General features: G+C 39.8%; 1 protein-coding gene across 2 annotated transcripts in view; it reads left to right on the forward strand.

Moving 5' to 3' along the window:
* The window catches only part of PPP4R4 (protein phosphatase 4 regulatory subunit 4), a 125,672-nt gene extending 107,788 nt beyond the window's left edge, over positions 1–17,884 (forward strand). Inside the window, exons 17-25 of one of the 2 annotated variants that reach the window (XM_063117996.1) lie at positions 2,093–2,237; positions 4,098–4,139; positions 4,233–4,307; positions 6,766–6,841; positions 8,169–8,249; positions 10,360–10,453; positions 11,834–11,901; positions 12,117–12,267; positions 17,794–17,884. In XM_063117996.1, the coding sequence (XP_062974066.1) occupies positions 2,093–2,237; positions 4,098–4,139; positions 4,233–4,307; positions 6,766–6,841; positions 8,169–8,249; positions 10,360–10,453; positions 11,834–11,901; positions 12,117–12,267; positions 17,794–17,818 (757 nt within the window). In that variant the 3' untranslated portion in view covers positions 17,819–17,884. The remainder of the gene's footprint in view (positions 1–2,092; positions 2,238–4,097; positions 4,140–4,232; positions 4,308–6,765; positions 6,842–8,168; positions 8,250–10,359; positions 10,454–11,833; positions 11,902–12,116; positions 12,268–17,793) is intronic. The other variant, XM_063117995.1, reaches the window with a different exon arrangement.
* Positions 17,885–18,111: the final 227 nt, after the last annotated feature.

Here is an 18,111-nt window from a genome sequence, read left to right on the forward strand (position 1 = left end):
GCATGTCTCTCAGATATCTCAGCTTGGTTGCTTCATCGTCGTTTGAAACTTAATATGGCAAAGACTGAATTGCTTGTTTTTCCTCCTAAACCTTCTCCTCATCTCTCATTCTCTCTTACTGTCAATGATGTTATGCTTACTCCAGTCAAGGAAGCTCGTAGTCTTGGCTTTATATTTGATTCCTCGCTCTCCTTTATTCCTCATATTGAGGCAGTAGCTAAATCCTGTCGTTTTTTCGTGTATAATATTGCCAGGATTCGATCATTTTTGTCTGTCTCTTCTGCCAAGACTCTTGTTCATGCATTGGTTATTTCTCGGTTGGACTACTGCAACCTTCTTCTCACTGGCCTTCCTTCTTCTCACATCAGTCCGTTGGTTTCTGTTCACCACTCTGCTGCTAAGATCATCTTCTTGGCTCGCCGCTCTGACCATGTTACTCCTCTTCTGAAATCTCTTCATTGGCTTCCAATTCACTTCAGAATCCAATATAAACTTCTCCTGTTGACCTACAAAGCTTTTCACTGTCTAGCTCCTTCCTATCTCTCCTCTCTCATCTCACACTATTGCCCCGCTCATGCTCTTCGCTCCTCTGATGCCATGTTTCTCACCTGCCCAAGGGTCTCTACTTCCCTTGCTCGGCTTCGTCCATTTTCTTCTGCTGCCCCTTATGCCTGGAACGCTCTACCAGAAGATTTGAGAACTACAAGTTCAACCGCAGCTTTTAAAGCTCAGCTAAAAACTTTTCTTTTTCCTAAAGCTTTTAAAACTTGATTTTGTTCTGACTTTATACTGTTAGTTTTACCCTACCCAGTGCCTGTTTACCCTACCCTGTGCCTGTTTGCATTCTCTTCCCCTCCTTATTGTTTTATTATGATTTTATTAGAATGTAAGCCTATGCGGCAGGGTCTTGCTATTTACTGTTTTACTCTGTACAGCACCATGTACATTGATGGTGCTATATAAATAAATAAATAATAATAAATAATAATAATAGTGCAGTATCCTGCTTGGTGTAGATGAGGCCATGTCGTCTTGACTCCCAGATAATTCCGTATTTGAAGCAGGGCGATTGCACAATAAAAACCTTGTCTGGAAGCACCCAAGTAGATTCTCTTAAGTTCTCTGGGACAAAGTATACAGACTGCAATTACAAGACCAAATGTTCTGATCTCAGTTTTGGCCTGTGCTTTTCTTGAGTTGCTGTGCCTGCAACTTACAGTTAACTCTGCTTCTTCCAGTGCAGCGAGTACAATGTGCTGGGCAGTTGATTGGTCTTGCTGCTGAAAGTGGGGAATTAGAAAACAAACAAATTAAAACTAATAGTTATGATGGAATAAAGGTGTGATTTTTTTCATGTGTAACAAAATGAAGTCTATTTTCTATGTATTTTTCCAAATAATATATATAAAAAGAAAGCATGAATAAATGACTTCTTGCAATTGAAAGGGACTTTATTTTTTAAAAATAATCATTTCAGGTACATTATGTCCAGCCACACTGAAATGTTCAGTATGTTCATCTTGCCTATTTTAGCAAGCATTACTGTTTTTATTGGTACCTTGGCTACTGCTTTATCACTTTAGAGCATAAACCAAAGGATCATTACACAGCAGGCTAGTAGAAATTGGTTCATATTCAGCAATAGAACAGTGTCGTCCTCAAGCAGCTTATCAAGTTTATTGTTTAGCCTTCCTTTATTGTACGGTGTGTTTCACGCTGTACAGAAATGGTACGGCCCTTGTCCCAGAAGCCCTGATGTCCAATTCAGATAGATAGGACAATGTTAAAGGAGAGGAGCCGGACTTGCAAAGGAGCAGCCAGCAAAGAGCTCAGGAATACTTTGACCCGAAAAGACTTTGGGATGAGGAGGGAAATGTTAAGGGTGATTTTTCTTTAAAACGTTTTCACTAAAAATTTCATATACGCTTTGATTAGTCTTGAATGATATATGCTGCTTCATGTTTTGCATAATGTGAAAAGTTCATAAACCAAAGACTTGCTAATAAAGGGCAGATATACTGTTTGATTTTCTTAACCTGTAGTCAGATCTTTACATTTTTTAAAAACATAAACCCTGCTTTTTCCTCTGTAGAATGAAGCTTTGTTATTTATTGCCAAAAGTGAAGTCTACTCTCAAGGTACCCACAGATAAACATTTACTGCAGCAGCTAGAACTGTGTGTAAGAAAGCTGCTGTGTGAGGAGAAAGACAAAGATGTCCTGAACATTGTTAAAAAAGTATGTAAGGTTGTTTGTTTCTACTGCTACCCCGCCAGTATTTTTCTCATATTGCTATTATTAATTAGAATGCAAGCTGCAGGTTTCCGGAGTTTTGTTTTTCCTCTTGATATTAAAAAAATGAAGTTTAGAGAGTTCTATTTGTTGTAAATTTGTTGTAACACTGCAGAGTGTTAAGGATAAAGAATGAACGTGGGCTAAATTGCAGCTGAGTTTTGCTAGGTCTCTATTGATGTTTGGGGGGTGGTTAGAGGAAAAGAAATATCCATCAGCATCTGTTCATAATTATTCAGATATAAGTGATGGGATCCCATCCCAAACACTACACAAGTTCCCATTGGTCCACACTTCAGTGTGCAGCTATCATCTGAGATCATCTGAATTGGCCCTTAGAATATGTCACCATCTAAATAGTCTTGAATTCTGTCAAAAGAAAGACCACTATGTAAGTTTTTGATCATTCATGGAGCAGGAAGAATTTAGAGCGTCATCAGATAAGTGTTTTATGGTGCGCTTGCGACTGGCCACTCATGGATCTTCATGGGACATTTTGATGATGATGCAATCCTCCCGCATGTCTCCTGCTCCTTCTGTTGTTTTCCCCATTTCAAAATACCACCCGGAAAATCTGATTCTTCTGGCTGTGATGCTAATTGGCGCTATTTCCTGCCGTATGCAGGAAAGGTTGTGCCATAAAACCACCCACTGAATGGGCCATGTGGTCATTGCTTGCTTGCTCTTTCTTCCTCGTGTGGAGAAAGAAGAAGCTGCTCATCCCTATTGTGGCAACACAATCCCCACAATCTGATGATCCTCCTTGAAAATGTGTTACTTAATTTACAGGAATTTTAACCACAATTTAGGTATAACTGGTGATAGACTCACTACAGTAAAAATCATTGGTGCTAGAAAATAATTTTAAGTTCTTTACATCCGTATTTAAATAGCTCAGTGGTTGTTCTCCCCATAAGAGAATGCTGTTGATGACAGAACACTAATTAGGCTTCCTGGCTATGTTCTCTTATTGTTGTTCTACTCTAGAAAGCTGGAATGACAATTCAAATTGTCCCAAAAGTGTTAGTCAGACTTCTCAAAACTATGAGATTGTTTTAGGGATGCATCTGAACAATATTCAGTGAGAGGCTGGCAAAAATAACACTGTGCCACATGCAGGACCCATTAAATCCTCTGAGCAGTCATTGCCAACTTTGTGACTCATGCCAAAGGTGAGCTATAATGCTTCCAGATGGAGGATTTTAGGCAAGCCACATTGGAGCTTTGCAATACCCAAGCTAATTCCTGCTAGTTCCTGTGGGAAACTGGTCAATAGTAAGTTCAGCATGATAATGCAGTCCAAAAGACTATGGATTGTATATATATCAAGTTGTCCACCCAAACCTATTGGGGTTTAATTCTTCTTCCAGCAACCTCGCAGCTGTCTCATGGATACACCATTTGTTTCTTCCTCCATGTTAGTAGAGGGTGTATATGCAGCCACAAAATATTGCACCATCACATAGCCTGAGAAAAAGGCTACAGTCACACATTGAGCAGGGGGTTCGACTCGATGGCTTTATAGGCCCGTTCCAATTCTATTATTCTATAATTCTATGAAATAATGATGGCCACCTAAACAGCCCATGTGTGGAGATCCCAGTTCTTATAAACAGCACATCGTCACTTGGCCTGCTCAAGGTACTGGTGTGAGGGCCACTGGAATTAGGAAATAGCTAACTAACCCTACTTCTTTCTTTCTTTCTTTCTTTTTTGCGATAACTCCCCCACTCCAACACCCCATTTCCAGTTTACAGTTCTTTAACACAGCCTTAAAATGATATTTAAATGTTTTCTTTTAAATAGATGGTTCTAGAACTGGACAGAATGGAAACCTCTTTGGATGCTGTAAGTACTGTCTATTAAGGCAATAGCAGGAAATAGCAAGCTGAAGCAATTGGTATCATCGCTGACTGTCGGTTTGGTTTAATCTTTAAACAGTTTCAGAAGAGGTTTTATGAAAATGATCTATTGGACCAGCAAAAGGAAAGAGAGGAGCACCTTCTTTTGGAAATGGTATGTTTATTATGGTAGACAATATGCTGCTTGAATATCAGTTCACACGTAAAAAGAAGCCAGGATTCTTTAGAATTCTATTCTGAGTATTTAGAACTATATATATTTTTAGAATATGATTCCCTAGAATTCTGGCTTATACCGAGTAAGCAAGCATGCTGGGGCAAAGCTGTTCAATCACTTCTGCATTGCTCATTCAGCCAGCAGGAATGGTTAAACAAGCCAACGACTCTCTGTCCATGGTTTGTTTAGTGTGCTATGCAAACCAAGAACTCTGTCTTGTTCTTACAAGGCAGAGTCATAAGCCAAGAACAAAGCTTATGACTGGCTTGTTTGGAGAGGAATAAGCCAGAGGTCCCCGTTTGGGCATCATTCTGGCAGGAGAGACCAAGTGGGGGTGATTGAGCAACAATAATAATTCTTAGTTATTGTTACATATGAACTGGCCCACTGTGTCACAAAAGGGAGGGTGTTGTTCCTGGTACAGGGAGAAATGGATTGAACCTTTAGTACTACAACTGTGTACATGTATTTTAAATTGCTGGCAGGTGAAAATGCACTGTGGGCTGTGTCACTTTTAATAATGCTTAGTATTTACTTAGTGCTTTTTGAACACTTCAAGCACTTCACATAACTTTGAGCTCCATCAGACGCTCGTTACTGGGCACGCATATATATATATATATATATATATATATATATATATATATAATTTTTTTATTGATTTCACAACTTAAAATACAACAACATAATACTAAATTAAAACAAATAAATCATTACATAAATTTGCTTACATTTTACATTTGTAATTTATCATTTCAACATAATCACATAACATAAGTACACCCCTCCACCCTTCGGGATCTATTCCTGCTTCCAGAATCTCATTGTTTCTTCTGGTGGTGGTTTTCCACTCCCCTTAGATAATACATATTCTAGGAACTGTTTCCAAATTCCGTCAAATTCATTTACATTTGTTATACCTTTTCTTACTTTTATATTACATGTCAATTTATCATTAATAGCTATATCCCATATTTCTTTATACCATTCTTCAATATGATAATCTCCTTGAACCTTCCAGTTCCTAGATATGATTAACTTCGCTGCTGTCAGCAAATTTGTTATCAGTTCTTTAGTCTCTTTGGTACACTTTAAATCTCCATATAATGATAGCAATGCCACTAAAGGTGTCTCTTCAATCTCCATTTCAACATTTTTTTTATCTCAGTAAACACCATTTTCCACAATTTTTGTACAAATTCGCATTCCCACCACATATGTAAATACGTTCCTTTTTTTTTCCACACATCCTCTCCAACAATTTGCTGAATTCAGCTTATTTATTCTATTTAATCTCACCGGAGTTAGATACCACCTCCAAACAATTTTATAATAATTTTCTTTTATTCTCACTGACATATTTCTCAACACTCTTTGTCTCCATATTCCACATGTTTTTGTGGGTCCCTCTCATGACATCATCGGCCTCCCACCCCTTCTAGCCTTCTTCACACCACAAAAAAAATCCCAGTAAGTCTGACTTATTTTTAAAGACAGAAGTTGACGCTATGTCCTGCTGTGGGCCATATGCAAGTTGTTTCCTTCCTCTTTCAAAAGAGGAAGTAATGAGGGACAAACACACAGGGGGAGAAGCGATGGTAAGCAAACACGATTTCCCCTTCTGTGATGACACTCACAATCTTAGTAATCCTTACAGCAACTCTGTGTGGTAGGTAAGCATTGTGATCCCCATATTACAAATGGAGAAATAGTGTCTTGCCTAAAGGCCACCTCGATTAAGGGCCAGTTCCAGTCCAAGACATTTTGCTGCCTGACATGGAGCCCAAATGCCCCCGCCCCCCGACAACACTTTGCTTCACTATTCACACACTAATCCTGCACTCATCTACCCCACAGTGGGATAGTTTCACCTTGTTGCATGGCTGGATTGGCTTTGTTCATGGCTGGGGCAATATTTCAACTGGCAAGTTCCTGGCTCACAGCTTACAGCCTCAGCCTCTGTGATACACCAGTGCTCTTATAAGAGTTCAGATATTATGCCCGATATGTCTAGGTGAAGCATTCGAGTTCAAGTTTAGGTTGTGTATAGTAGCTTTGGGGAAAATACTTGCTGTCCACAAGTAGAACAGTTGATTAGGCATAACACCTAATCTCAAAGGGAAAGGTGAAGTATAAATTAACAGATTTTTATATTGTGGTACTACTATAGGAGCATTTGTTATTTTTCTTAGGGGAGGGGAGGTCAACATCTGGATGAAGTGCACTTTGAACAAGCAGCTGTTTAACCACCAGTAGCATAATGACATTTAAGGCTGTATCTTTCACTTTCTTGAAGCTGAGTGGGTTGTGGAAGCATGTTTGTGTACAGGCTGAGCCAACAAAATCTAGATTTCAACTTTCCATTGCCATTGTTGTTCAATTGTTTCCACAATAGGAACAATTAGAAAAAGAGAAACAGCAAAATGAGGGCAGGTCTACCAGTATGAGCGATAAAATATATGAAAAGAAACGTAAGTGATTTCTTTTTTGTTTCTTTTTCCAAAGGCTTCTTAATTTCTTTTTATGGGACATGGACGATGCCGAGGTGGAGGTGGCAAGGACTGTTACTAAATTAAATTAACATTGTTCTATTAAGAAAGACTGAGGATGATGGTATTAGTTAATGAGATCTTCTGGCTGCTACTTATGATGAGAAATGTATCATAGCATTGTGCACTCTTATAGCTTGACCTTGTGAAATGCTTTGGCTTGGGTGGTGCAAAGTATAGCCTGTATGATTCAAATGGAATTCGTTCCTGGGCAAATGGGGTAGACCCAGTTTTCTACCCCTTGTAAGTTAAACCTCCTTCAACACACCCAGCAGATGCCAAAGCGGGATGATCCCAGGTTTTTTTGACCTGTGGAAGCTGAAAATGTCCTTAGGATGACATGTAATAGGGCCCTCTGTGTCCCCACCTCCTGCCTGTGCTCCATATGTATCCACAGCCAGTCCCACCCGCTTCCCTTACTAGCACTAACTATTGTTTTTTGTTACGTACTCACTGGCGCGAACCACAGTTAATGAAAACCAAGGCCTTTATAAACAAGGGATTGGAATTGTAGTTTGAAGTGAGTTTCCAAGCCATAGTTATGAGATAATGCATAGTTGCATTAAACATTGTGTTTATGGGAGGAATCACTCCAGAGAATGGAAGAGGAAGGAACTTGATGTTGTTTGAACACTAACTGAGTGTTCAAGCATTGACTGTAAAGGGCAGCCTCTTAGGCCTAATCTACACCAAGCAGGATATTGTACTATGAAAGTGGTATGAAAGTGGTATATAAAAGGCAGGAGTCACACCAAGCAGGATATAGCACTATGAAAGCAGTATGAAAGTGGCATATGGTATGTGTCAACGGGCCCCAACAGTTGCCAGTGCACTTCAATACTGCTATAAAACAGTAGTGTGGCCCCTGCCTTTTATATACCGCTTTCATAGTGCAATATCCTGCTTGGTGTAGATTAGGCCTTAGAGTTGAAAGACGTAACCTGAGGCACTTATTCCAATCCCTGCCCTGTAGCAGGAAAATCCTCATCTCTAAAACATCTGCAACAATTTTTGGTCCACTCTGCTACAGTTTCCGTAGGCAAGTGTGTTCAGTTTTACTGCAGTTGAAAGCATGGCATTGATGGGACATGTGATAGCTTTTATTCCAGGATAATTTATTATCCCCTCTGATTTATTCTAGAGTTTCAATATGGCTGTGTGTATCTTAAGATATTAAGATGGTAACTAGTTCTGTGCATACTTTATCTCTTTCGTTAATCTGAGATGCTTTAAAAATGCTTTGTTTTAGGTAGAGACAGTAAAACATCATCAACTTTGACCAAAACTATATCAATGTCTGTTTCTGGAAATCCTTCAGGTGCTTCAGCAGGTAAGAAACAAGTCTCTTCCCTACATTTTTTTAAAAAATTATTGTCCACACCACACTGAGTGTAAGAAAACACAAGCAGAAAAGCCTGAGGATATGTCTTATGGTACCGATGGGAGGTACCACGGCTGTACCTTCACTGAACTCTAAACCTATTCGCTCCTTCTGGTGCCCAGTGCAGTACTGAGGAGGTGATTATCACTAGGACAGCCCTGTATGCCCTGCCTCCTATGGAAGCCCTTGCAGCCCTACACTGCCTGGAGAAGGCTTCCATATTTCTATTATGACAGTGGGCAGCGTGGACACAGGCAGGCCCATCCATGAACAGGTTTTGCTTGGGCAGCTTCCTTGTCCCTCAGGCAATTGGGCAGTGTTGAGCTTCAGGCAAACATGCCAGCTGATTGTTTTTATTAATCTTTTTTTCTTTTTATTGTGAATTGAACAAAACAAAACAGAAAACAAATGGAAAAAAAACCCAAGAGATTACATGCATAATATCAATATTCCATGAAGTACAACATTCTAGGGGATTATGCATAACTTTCAAAAAAGACAGACCAAATTTCCATATATTTATCCACTTGGGAGTGGCACCTTTATACTACCTGTTCAGTTGTTGATAGTGTTGTTAAATCCTCAGTCATTGCAATATGAGATGTGAACATTTATTCTTCCAACGTTGTAATATCATTCTTTTGGCTGTCATGAAGGCTAGAAAAACCCATTTGCGCTGACCATATGGTAACTTCCGAGAAAAAAGTATGTATTTTAGGAGCACATGTACATCATTCAATATTAAAGTCTGTTCCAATAAAAAGTTTATCTGTATTACGACCTCCTCCCAAAAGGAGGCAGCTGTTGGGCATTGCCAAAACATGTGGATAAAAGAAGTATTAGGTGCATTACATCTCCAACAATTATGTGAATTAGAGAAGCCCTTATTAAAAGATGTTGTGGAGTCAAATCTGAAACAAGTTTTGCTTCTTTTTTGGGTGTGTGTGTTTTGTTTTGCTGAATAAGGCATGGCCTAAGATCCATAGATACTTGCTGATTTTGCTTCCCTTTACGCCCCTCTTCCTAGCTGAATAGCTCAAGCTTTGTGGCCAAGTACCTGATTCAGGGTGTCCTAATTGGTGTCCTTCACTCATATCAGGTCCTGGAAATGTTGGTAACTGTTGCTTGCTATGTTATTAGTTTTTATTTGATATTTTCCCACTTATCTTATTCAGCAAAAACAATTGTTTCGGGTTTATTGGACTCCACAATGCATCTTTAATAAGGGTTTGTCTAACTTGCATAATTGTTGGAGATGTAACACACCTAATGCTTCATTAATTCATATGTTTTGGTAATGCCCGAAAGGCCCCCGTTAGGGAGGAGGTCATAATAAGGATAAATTTTGTATTGGAACAGTCTTTAATATTGAATGATGTACATGTTCTCCTAAACTACCTACCAGTTTCTTGGAAGTTAATTCATGGTCAGCACAAGCTAGAAGACAGATATTATTACATTGGAAGGATAAATGTTTTCCTCCCATAATGCAATGGACTGGGGATTTTACAGCACTATCAACATTTGATCAGGTGGGTATATTGACGCCACCTGCGATTGGTAAATACATGGATATTTGGTCTGCTTTTCTTGAAACATGCTTAATTTTTTCTCTTTTTTAATTCTTTTTTTAAATGAATGATGAATCTGATGGGGAAAAATGACATTCCCATGCATGTAATGTTTGTTCTTTGTTTTCCTCCACGGTTTGTTTTCTGTTCTGTTTTGTTAAATTCCCAATAAAAAATAAAAAGCAAAAAAGAAAAGAAAACAGTTTTCATTTGATATATTTTGCCAGAAATCCCATAAACGTACAGTTTGATCTCTAGATTCATTGATGAAAATAGGTGGCTGGAACTCCATCATGCTTTTCCAGGCCTTCATTTGTTCCTTCCCACTAGTATTAATCCCCTGATTGCTGTTAGCAAATTATACACTATATTGCTACAGTATTTTCAGCTACATGTTGTACTGAGGAGGAGACACAATGTTGGTGTTACTGTCATAATAAAATAAGTTAGAAATATGCACTGGGTGATTTATTTTAATTTAATTTTAGGCAAAGAAGTAAAGAAGTCTAAATTGGTGCGAAGCCAGTCTTTCAGTAGTCAAGCCTTGCACTCAAAATATGGCAACATAGACAAGTGTCCCAGGTATGTAATATTTTCTCCATCTGTCTGTGATGGAGATGGTGCTCTTGTAGATCCACTTTGGAAACTTGTTCTACAGTAACAGCTCACTGATGTTGTTTGGTCCGTATTTACTGAAACAGACAAGTTCGCTCAGTGCCTTCAAGCCCATGTCAGTGCATTGTGGCTGAAAACTCCCTCCCAGATCCACGTGGCACTTCCATGTGGAAAACAATCAGATCCAAATCAATCTGAAAGCATCTCCCAACCCCACATTTTATATCCTTGGGAATACCAGTCAGTCCATGCAGACAGTCCATCAAACACAACTTCTGTCAAAATAATATTTTTGTGTATAAATGCTGCATTCCCATTCTCCTTGAAAGTCTTATCTAATTTGTAAAATAAAGACATGAAGTAAAGAGAAATCTAATATTTTACATTAATAATAATAATAATAATAATAATAATAATAATAATAATATACATTTCTATTGTGCCCCATAGCCAAAGCTCTCTGGGTGGTTTACAAAAGATTAAAACATTAAAAGAATTCAAAATTCAAAACCGTAAAAAACGTAAAACAGATAGCATACACAAAGACAACATACATCTAAAAACAACGTTGAGCTGTCAGTCAAACCTAAACAGATCTGGGATTGATTATAAACTCAACATATGTTGCTAAATGCATGTATTTGATTCATACACCACCTTTCCACCAAGCTTAAAGCAGTTAGCAATAATAAGAACCAACACTGAAAATAAATGAAAACTTGAATGAAACAAGCATAAGGGAATGCTCTTAAAAACCATCCAAACTCATCTGGGAGAAGGCGGTCTTTCAGGTAGCCCAGTCCCAAGCGGTATTGGGCGTTTTAGGTCATAAGCAGCACTTTGAATTGTGCCTGGAAACAGACTGGTAGCCAGTGAAATCATTGTAAAAAGGGATACCAGTGCTCCCTGTATCCATTCCCAGTTTGGCTGTAGCTTTCCGGACCAGCTGAAGTTTTTCAACAGCTTTCAAAGGCACCCCCACAGTAGTCCAAATATAATAGCAACCTGAAGATAAAGGCCATTACATAAGAGACTTTAGATGGCCATGAGCCAGGCAACAGAAAAGATTATCTATCCTATCATTTTAGTAGATTCAGTAGCAGTGCTTGGACCTCAGCACCTTCCAGATTATGCCATTGATAGCGCAATGGAAATCAAACTTCAGACTGGGACCAGAAGTAATGCAAATAATTTTTCATTTAAAGGGGGGTGGGAATAGTTTTAGCTGAGCCTATTCTAAAACTGAAGGTGTGTGTTGGGTGGGGGTGGGGGTGGGGGAGGAAGATTACCCGTTACATATTATGGTAATGCCATGATATGTCATCACATCTTTTTGTATCCCTTCAGCAAAAGTTCTTCAACAGGATATACTTCTGTGTCAGCAGTAGGAAAGAGTTCTTTGTTCTCATTTACTGGTAAGCAGCATTTAATTTATTGGTTTCCCACTGTGCCCATTGACATTCAGGGTCTATTGTCTTTCATTCGGTTCAGACTGTAATAAATAAATAAGCACACGTGCTACGTGATTTTTAAACAGCCGGTGCATGCAGATTCCAGCCATCACCACTCTGGTAACATCAACAGCACCAGCCTGTTGGTGACTGCTTGACTTTTACTCCTTGTCTTTCAGATGACTCCTTCCGTACTCGTTCTAGCAATTCCAGTGGGACCGCTGCCTTTTCCTCGACTTCAACCTTATCATCTTCATCTCGTAATGCAAGTAATTCAGTTGATCAAAAGAACAATGGGAGTAAAGAAAGCCATTCGCGGAAGGTTAGCTTGTAAGTGATCAACTAAAGTTAGAGCAGAATTTAAGGCTATGCCTCCTGTCAATTAAAAGGCTTACTTTTAATCCTCATTTTTTTCTTTCCTTTTATAATTTAGATAAATGTCTATTACAGAAATACTCTCCATAATAGACATTTCCACAAGTATATGAACAACCTTATTATTTACAAGTATTGTGTTAACTGTGAGCCTGGTTTCCATGCATTGTTAATTCAGAATTACTCCCCAGTTGCTCCCATGGTTTGTTCTTGGGGCTCATCTACATCAAGCAGGATATTCCATTATGAAAGTGGTATGAAAGCGGTATATAAAAGGCAGGAGCCACACTACTGCTTTATAGCAGTATGGAAGTGCACTGCAGGACCTACACTACTGCTTTATAGTGGTACTGAAGTGCACTGACAACTGTTGAGGCCCATTAACACATCTACACCAAGCAGGATATAGCACTATGAAAGTGGTATATGGTATGTGTCATGGGCCCCAACAGTTGTCAGTGCGCTTCAATACTGCTATAAAGCAGTAGTGTGGCTCCTGCCTTTTATATACCGCTTTCATAATGGAATATCCTGCTTGGTGTAGATGAGCCCTTGGATTCTTTTTCTGGCTTGTTGGGGCAGAGAGACAAATCATATGTAATGCTAACCAAAGCGTGGAGGGAAGGTCCTGTGTTTTGTTTTGCTGCTCCTGCTTGCAGTTGGAGCAATAAGGCATTGTGCACCAGCACACCTCGTCCACAATACATGGGAACTTGCCCACAGCCTTAGGATCAAAGTAAAAATAGTAGTCACAGTTTCACTACCTATTCATTAAAAGGGATGGAGAAGCCCGAGTTAAATTTCAGAGTAAATCAGAATGGGTCCCTCTGCTTTGGTACTTGTGAATTTCTTCTGGAGCCTATGCCTACGCTGGTCTTCTGAAGATGGTGGGGCTTTCTCATCACAAAAATGGTGGTCTTGTTCCCAGATAGAAGAAAACCTGGAATTCTTACTGTCTGGCTAGCATGAGGACTAGAATAATGTCTGTAATGAAAAGGATTCCAGGGGTATGGTAGGATGTAATGGATGGTCGAGAGAGTTCCACACTACTGAGTCATTTCTTCCTTCCAGTGAACCTCAAACTGTCATCCTGTAATTCTATAATTGGGGCTAGGGATCCCTTAACAGAATCCTCCCCACCACACAATTTTCAGGAATCTGCAGAGAAAGCTGATAAAAGTTTATAGCATAGCTATACCTTGTGTGAACTCTCAATGCTATAGAATTATGGATGAGAGAGTTGTGGGATTCCAGAATCTGGTACAGCAGCCATCTGTTCTTTAATCTAGGCTGGCTGATTATGCATCACTTCCCCTTGAAAATCTGAGTAGTGCTACACCTGATTGCCCCCTGGCACGTGTTTCAGTGCTGCTCAGCTGGCAGCAGTGGGAATCCCCAGATTTCGGAATCAACCCTCGGTTACAGTAGGCCGATGATGTTGATGATGATGATGGTGATGGGGTGATGATTACTTTGTTTGGTAGCACATTGTACCACATGGAAGGATTTCATCCACTAAGTGCCTCAACCCACACGAGACCCCCACATAAGAGAGTTTTCGGAACAAAGCATATTCAAACCCATTGCTAGCAAATAGCCTGTGTTAAATGAGTCATCTTCAAATAGACAGCAGACGTGATTCATGAACACTGGGAATAACAAAAGAGTCTGTTCTGCTACTATTCTGCTGGATTTGGTTTTACTATCTTTGCATGTCTGCTCATTGTGAAGAGCTTTAGAAATTTTCTTTCAGCATAATAGCTTATACTTACACTCCTACATGCCAACAGAGAGGAATTGGGTGTCCTTGCTTTCTAAGATGAATCACTGCAATGTGGGTTAGAGTGTGTAATAATTTCCCACATGGGCATACAGTGTTGAAGTACTTGGCAACATTCTAATTTATTCCAGTAATTTAACATCAGTTCCAAGAAGACAGATAACCTAAACTAGAATTCAGGATAGATGTTCACATATCAGTGATTAAAAAATGTTGGTTTTCACATATACTTACATACAAACCATTCAGCATGTGCTGAGCGCAATGGGAAGTGAGATAGATTAGCTAGAGAGATTAATTACAAACTTAGATCAGCATGTTACATGTGCAATATTTACACACAGCGCACATAATTATACAGAAAATCAAAAAGACTAATATGGCTCCAGAGCCTGGTGGAAGAGTACTTTTTTTTTTTACTAAAGGTTTGTGGCAAACCATAGCAGCTGCACAAAACCTGGCCACCTTATCTGTGATCTGAGAATCCTGATCAGAAAGAAGAACAAAAAGATAAAAATCAGTTGATTTCCCTGGCGTTTTTGGTAAAATGGGTGTAATAACACCACAACAAATATTTTGATAAAAATAAAAATACAATAACACATGTCCAACGATTTCCACTTCCCTTCCATTACATTCCATTACATTCATACAAAACCTTCCGATACATTCCCTCTAAAAACGTAGGTGATCAAACATTAAATTGGGCTAATGTAAAGGCTTTTCTAAATTTGGAGATTGTTAAATTGGTCAGATAATTTGCAGGCGCAAGTACCTTTCTCCTGGAGAAGCAGTATTTAGTGACAGAACTTAAAGAGTTCTGCAGTTCTATATCCTATGTCTGTTGTTTAAAGGTTAGTTGAGCATTGAAATATCCAAGGATTATTAAACTGCCAGTTGCAAACCCATGTCAGTAGCATCTCTGTCAACAACTTTCTCTATCTTGAATGGGAGCTGGGAAAGATTGAAGTCTAGCCCAAACTGTGACCCTAACACATTTAAGTTTTAAGGGAAATTGTTCCCTTCAGACTTTATCTTCCTCACAGTAAAGTTAATGGGAGCAGGATCTAGCCAAAGGCAAAATACAGAATGTACCGAATCATGGTCTTATATTTCAAGAGGGTCCAGTTGAATGACTGGATGAGTTGCCTCAGTGGTCCCAATGCGCAAGATTGGACTGTATGTATGGAGTGCAGGAGGTCTGTTGGGCTGAATGCGGGGGAGGGAAATATTTTTTTAAAATGAATAAAAATACATAAATATTATTTATTTAATTACAATATTTATATACCGTTCCCCATTCAAAATTTCAGAGCGAACCAGCTGAAGCTGGTAAAAGGCACTCTGAGCTGCCGTGGCCACTTGAGCCTCCAGCGACAGAGATAGATCTAAGAGTACCCCCAAACTACCAACCTGATCTTTCAGAGGGAGTGCAACCCCATCCAGAACAGGCAATGAGCCTATCTCCCAGACTCAGGAACCACTCACCCAGAGGTCTTCTGTCTTGCCAGGATTCAGTCTCAGTTTATTGGCCCTCATCCAGCCCATTACTGAGTCTAGGCACTGGTCCAGGACCTGCACAGCCTCACCTGATTCAGTTGTCACAGAGAGATAGAGCTGCATGTCATCAGCATATTGATGGCATTTAGCTCCAAATCCCCTAATGTCCGCTCCCAACAGCTTCATATGGATGTTAAATAACATTGGGGACAAGATGGTGCCCTGCGGTATGCCATAGCTCAATTGCCAAGAGGCCAAGGAGTGGTCACCCAGTGCTACTTTCTGAAAACAAAAGAGCCAGGACCCAAATCCGGGACCCAATGAGCTAATTTAGGCTTCTCCATGAACTTGGGTTCTCGTGTGTCTGTTAGGGCTGTGCTTCGCTCTGTTTCGGATCGTCGAAGCGGGAGCAGAGCGACCTGATCTGCCTCCGCCAAAGAGGGATCTGAATTGGGTCAGGGGGCAGTGGATTGAGGCAAAGCAGGTCACTCAGTCTGGAGCTCCGAACGCCATTTTGGATTTTTTTTACATAGGATTGTACTGGGTGAAAAAACGCCCATAACTTCTTTGTTTTTAAAGCTAGATCCCTGAAAATTACTGTGCTTAGAGATTGATGATTGGGGGTCATTTGTGTCGATTTTCAAAAATATATGTTGTGCGGTTTGCTTGCAATTAATTTTTATTGAATGGGTAAAAGCAGGAGGGGAAAATAAGCCTTTTTCGGCGTTGATAGACAGCTTCATCTCCCAATCATGCTGAGTGATCACCCCATGTGAAGCATCCTCCAATCCCAATGTTGGAGGGGGGAATAAGCAAAAGGCATACAGATAAACTTTTCTTTCTTTGTCTTTGCGTCGGACCGGATCGGGGGTCCGTGCACAGCCCTAGTGTGTGTGTGTGTGTGTTTTAAATATATATATTCCGACCCCATCTGATGCTATGTCACAAAGAGGATTTTTTTCCCAAAAGCCATATCACTTTAAAAGCAATGTAAGCAGATAAGAAAGGCTGCTGTTTAAGAAACAAACTCCCCTCAGGCATGAGGAACGAGATGTGCAATTCTTTGGATCCCAACCAAAGTGTTTAGAAAGTAAATCCTAGCAGGGTGCTGAAGCATCAGCCTCTAGGTGGAGAAACAAAGCTGTTATAGTGCTTTAACCTCTAGAAATTATTCTACCAGATAACACTTAGCAAGTGCAACAAAAGTAGGGAAAGAGCTTTCTTAGTTCCCATTACCATCATGCCATAATTTTCTCAGTGGACTATCTGCTGTGCTCGGTCATATTGAGCATGGATTTTCCACCACCGGTGCTCTGAACTCCATGACTCCCCTTTGGAACTGGAGGTGGGATGTGCTGCCAAAGCCACACTTTGATTCAGAGTCCCACATGGTCCTGAGTGGGGTTTAGAAATCTTTGATTGCACTTTCAAACTGCCCAATATCTCAAGTTTTCTGGGTGGTGTACAATATATTACCAGCATAAAATACAAACAATGTATTTATCGGCACGCAATAAAATCAGCATCAAAAAGCCAGAACGATACAGCACATTCCACTCTGCCTGCTTTTCAACGTTGATCCGTTTTAAGTAATAATATTGTGATACACGTATTTCTAATGAGATGCTCCATAGGATCAAATTTAGCCCATTCTTGGTTGATGCCTCATCTCAGAGGCCTAACATGCACCAGTATGGAGCTCCCATATATGTGAGCTCCCCCATTCATTTCAAGGGATGGAGCTCAGATGCATGCAAAAGAAAATGTGCAGAGATTAATGCTCTGCCTAGTAGTGAATGAGCAAGTTCTTTCACATGTTCTTAGGGAACCTAGTCGATACTTCTAGACACCAAAGGATGCTTTAATGGTGGCCAGGTGAAAACTGGAGTGTCATGTGGATGGGAAGGAGGTGGTACAAGGTTTGGGTTATGGATATTCATATTTTATTCCTATCTCTTACTATGAAGTGACAAGAGGGAAGAAATGTTTTGAGGTGGCCATGTGGTTTTTTTGTTTTTTTTTACTTACAAGGAATGTGCTTATTATTGCAAAGACCTTGAGAAAAGAACTTCTAAATTGTGATTTTACTATGTCAACAGTTTTTCACTGAGAGACATTAAGGAGCAGTAGTGTCCAGCAGATCCATTTAATGCCATTCCAAATGGGCTGGGTGTGATTTGAGCATTTTGGTTTGTCTCCAGAAAAAACAGAAAATCAAACTCCTAGAGCTGGCGAAAGAAAGGACGCACACCAAAGACCGCTGGAGGCAACATGGCTGAGGGATTGGCAGAAGCCAGAGTACAACCTTGAACGTAAAGACCAGAGAGGACAAGACCAACTGCATCTCACAATGTTAACATCTTCTGTCAGTTAAATAAATTCCTATGTTGTAAAATATCTTCATAGAAATAATGTAATATGTGCAGAATTCCAATGTTGTAAGTGAAGTGTTTAATTCAATGTTACTTTAGCAATGTGCTTAAAAACTGCTGCAGCTAAAGAGACAGGGTTCCCCCTCC

Source organism: Elgaria multicarinata, chromosome 2, assembly GCF_023053635.1.
Source record: "Elgaria multicarinata webbii isolate HBS135686 ecotype San Diego chromosome 2, rElgMul1.1.pri, whole genome shotgun sequence".
Classification (NCBI taxonomy): Eukaryota; Metazoa; Chordata; class Lepidosauria; order Squamata; family Anguidae; genus Elgaria; species Elgaria multicarinata.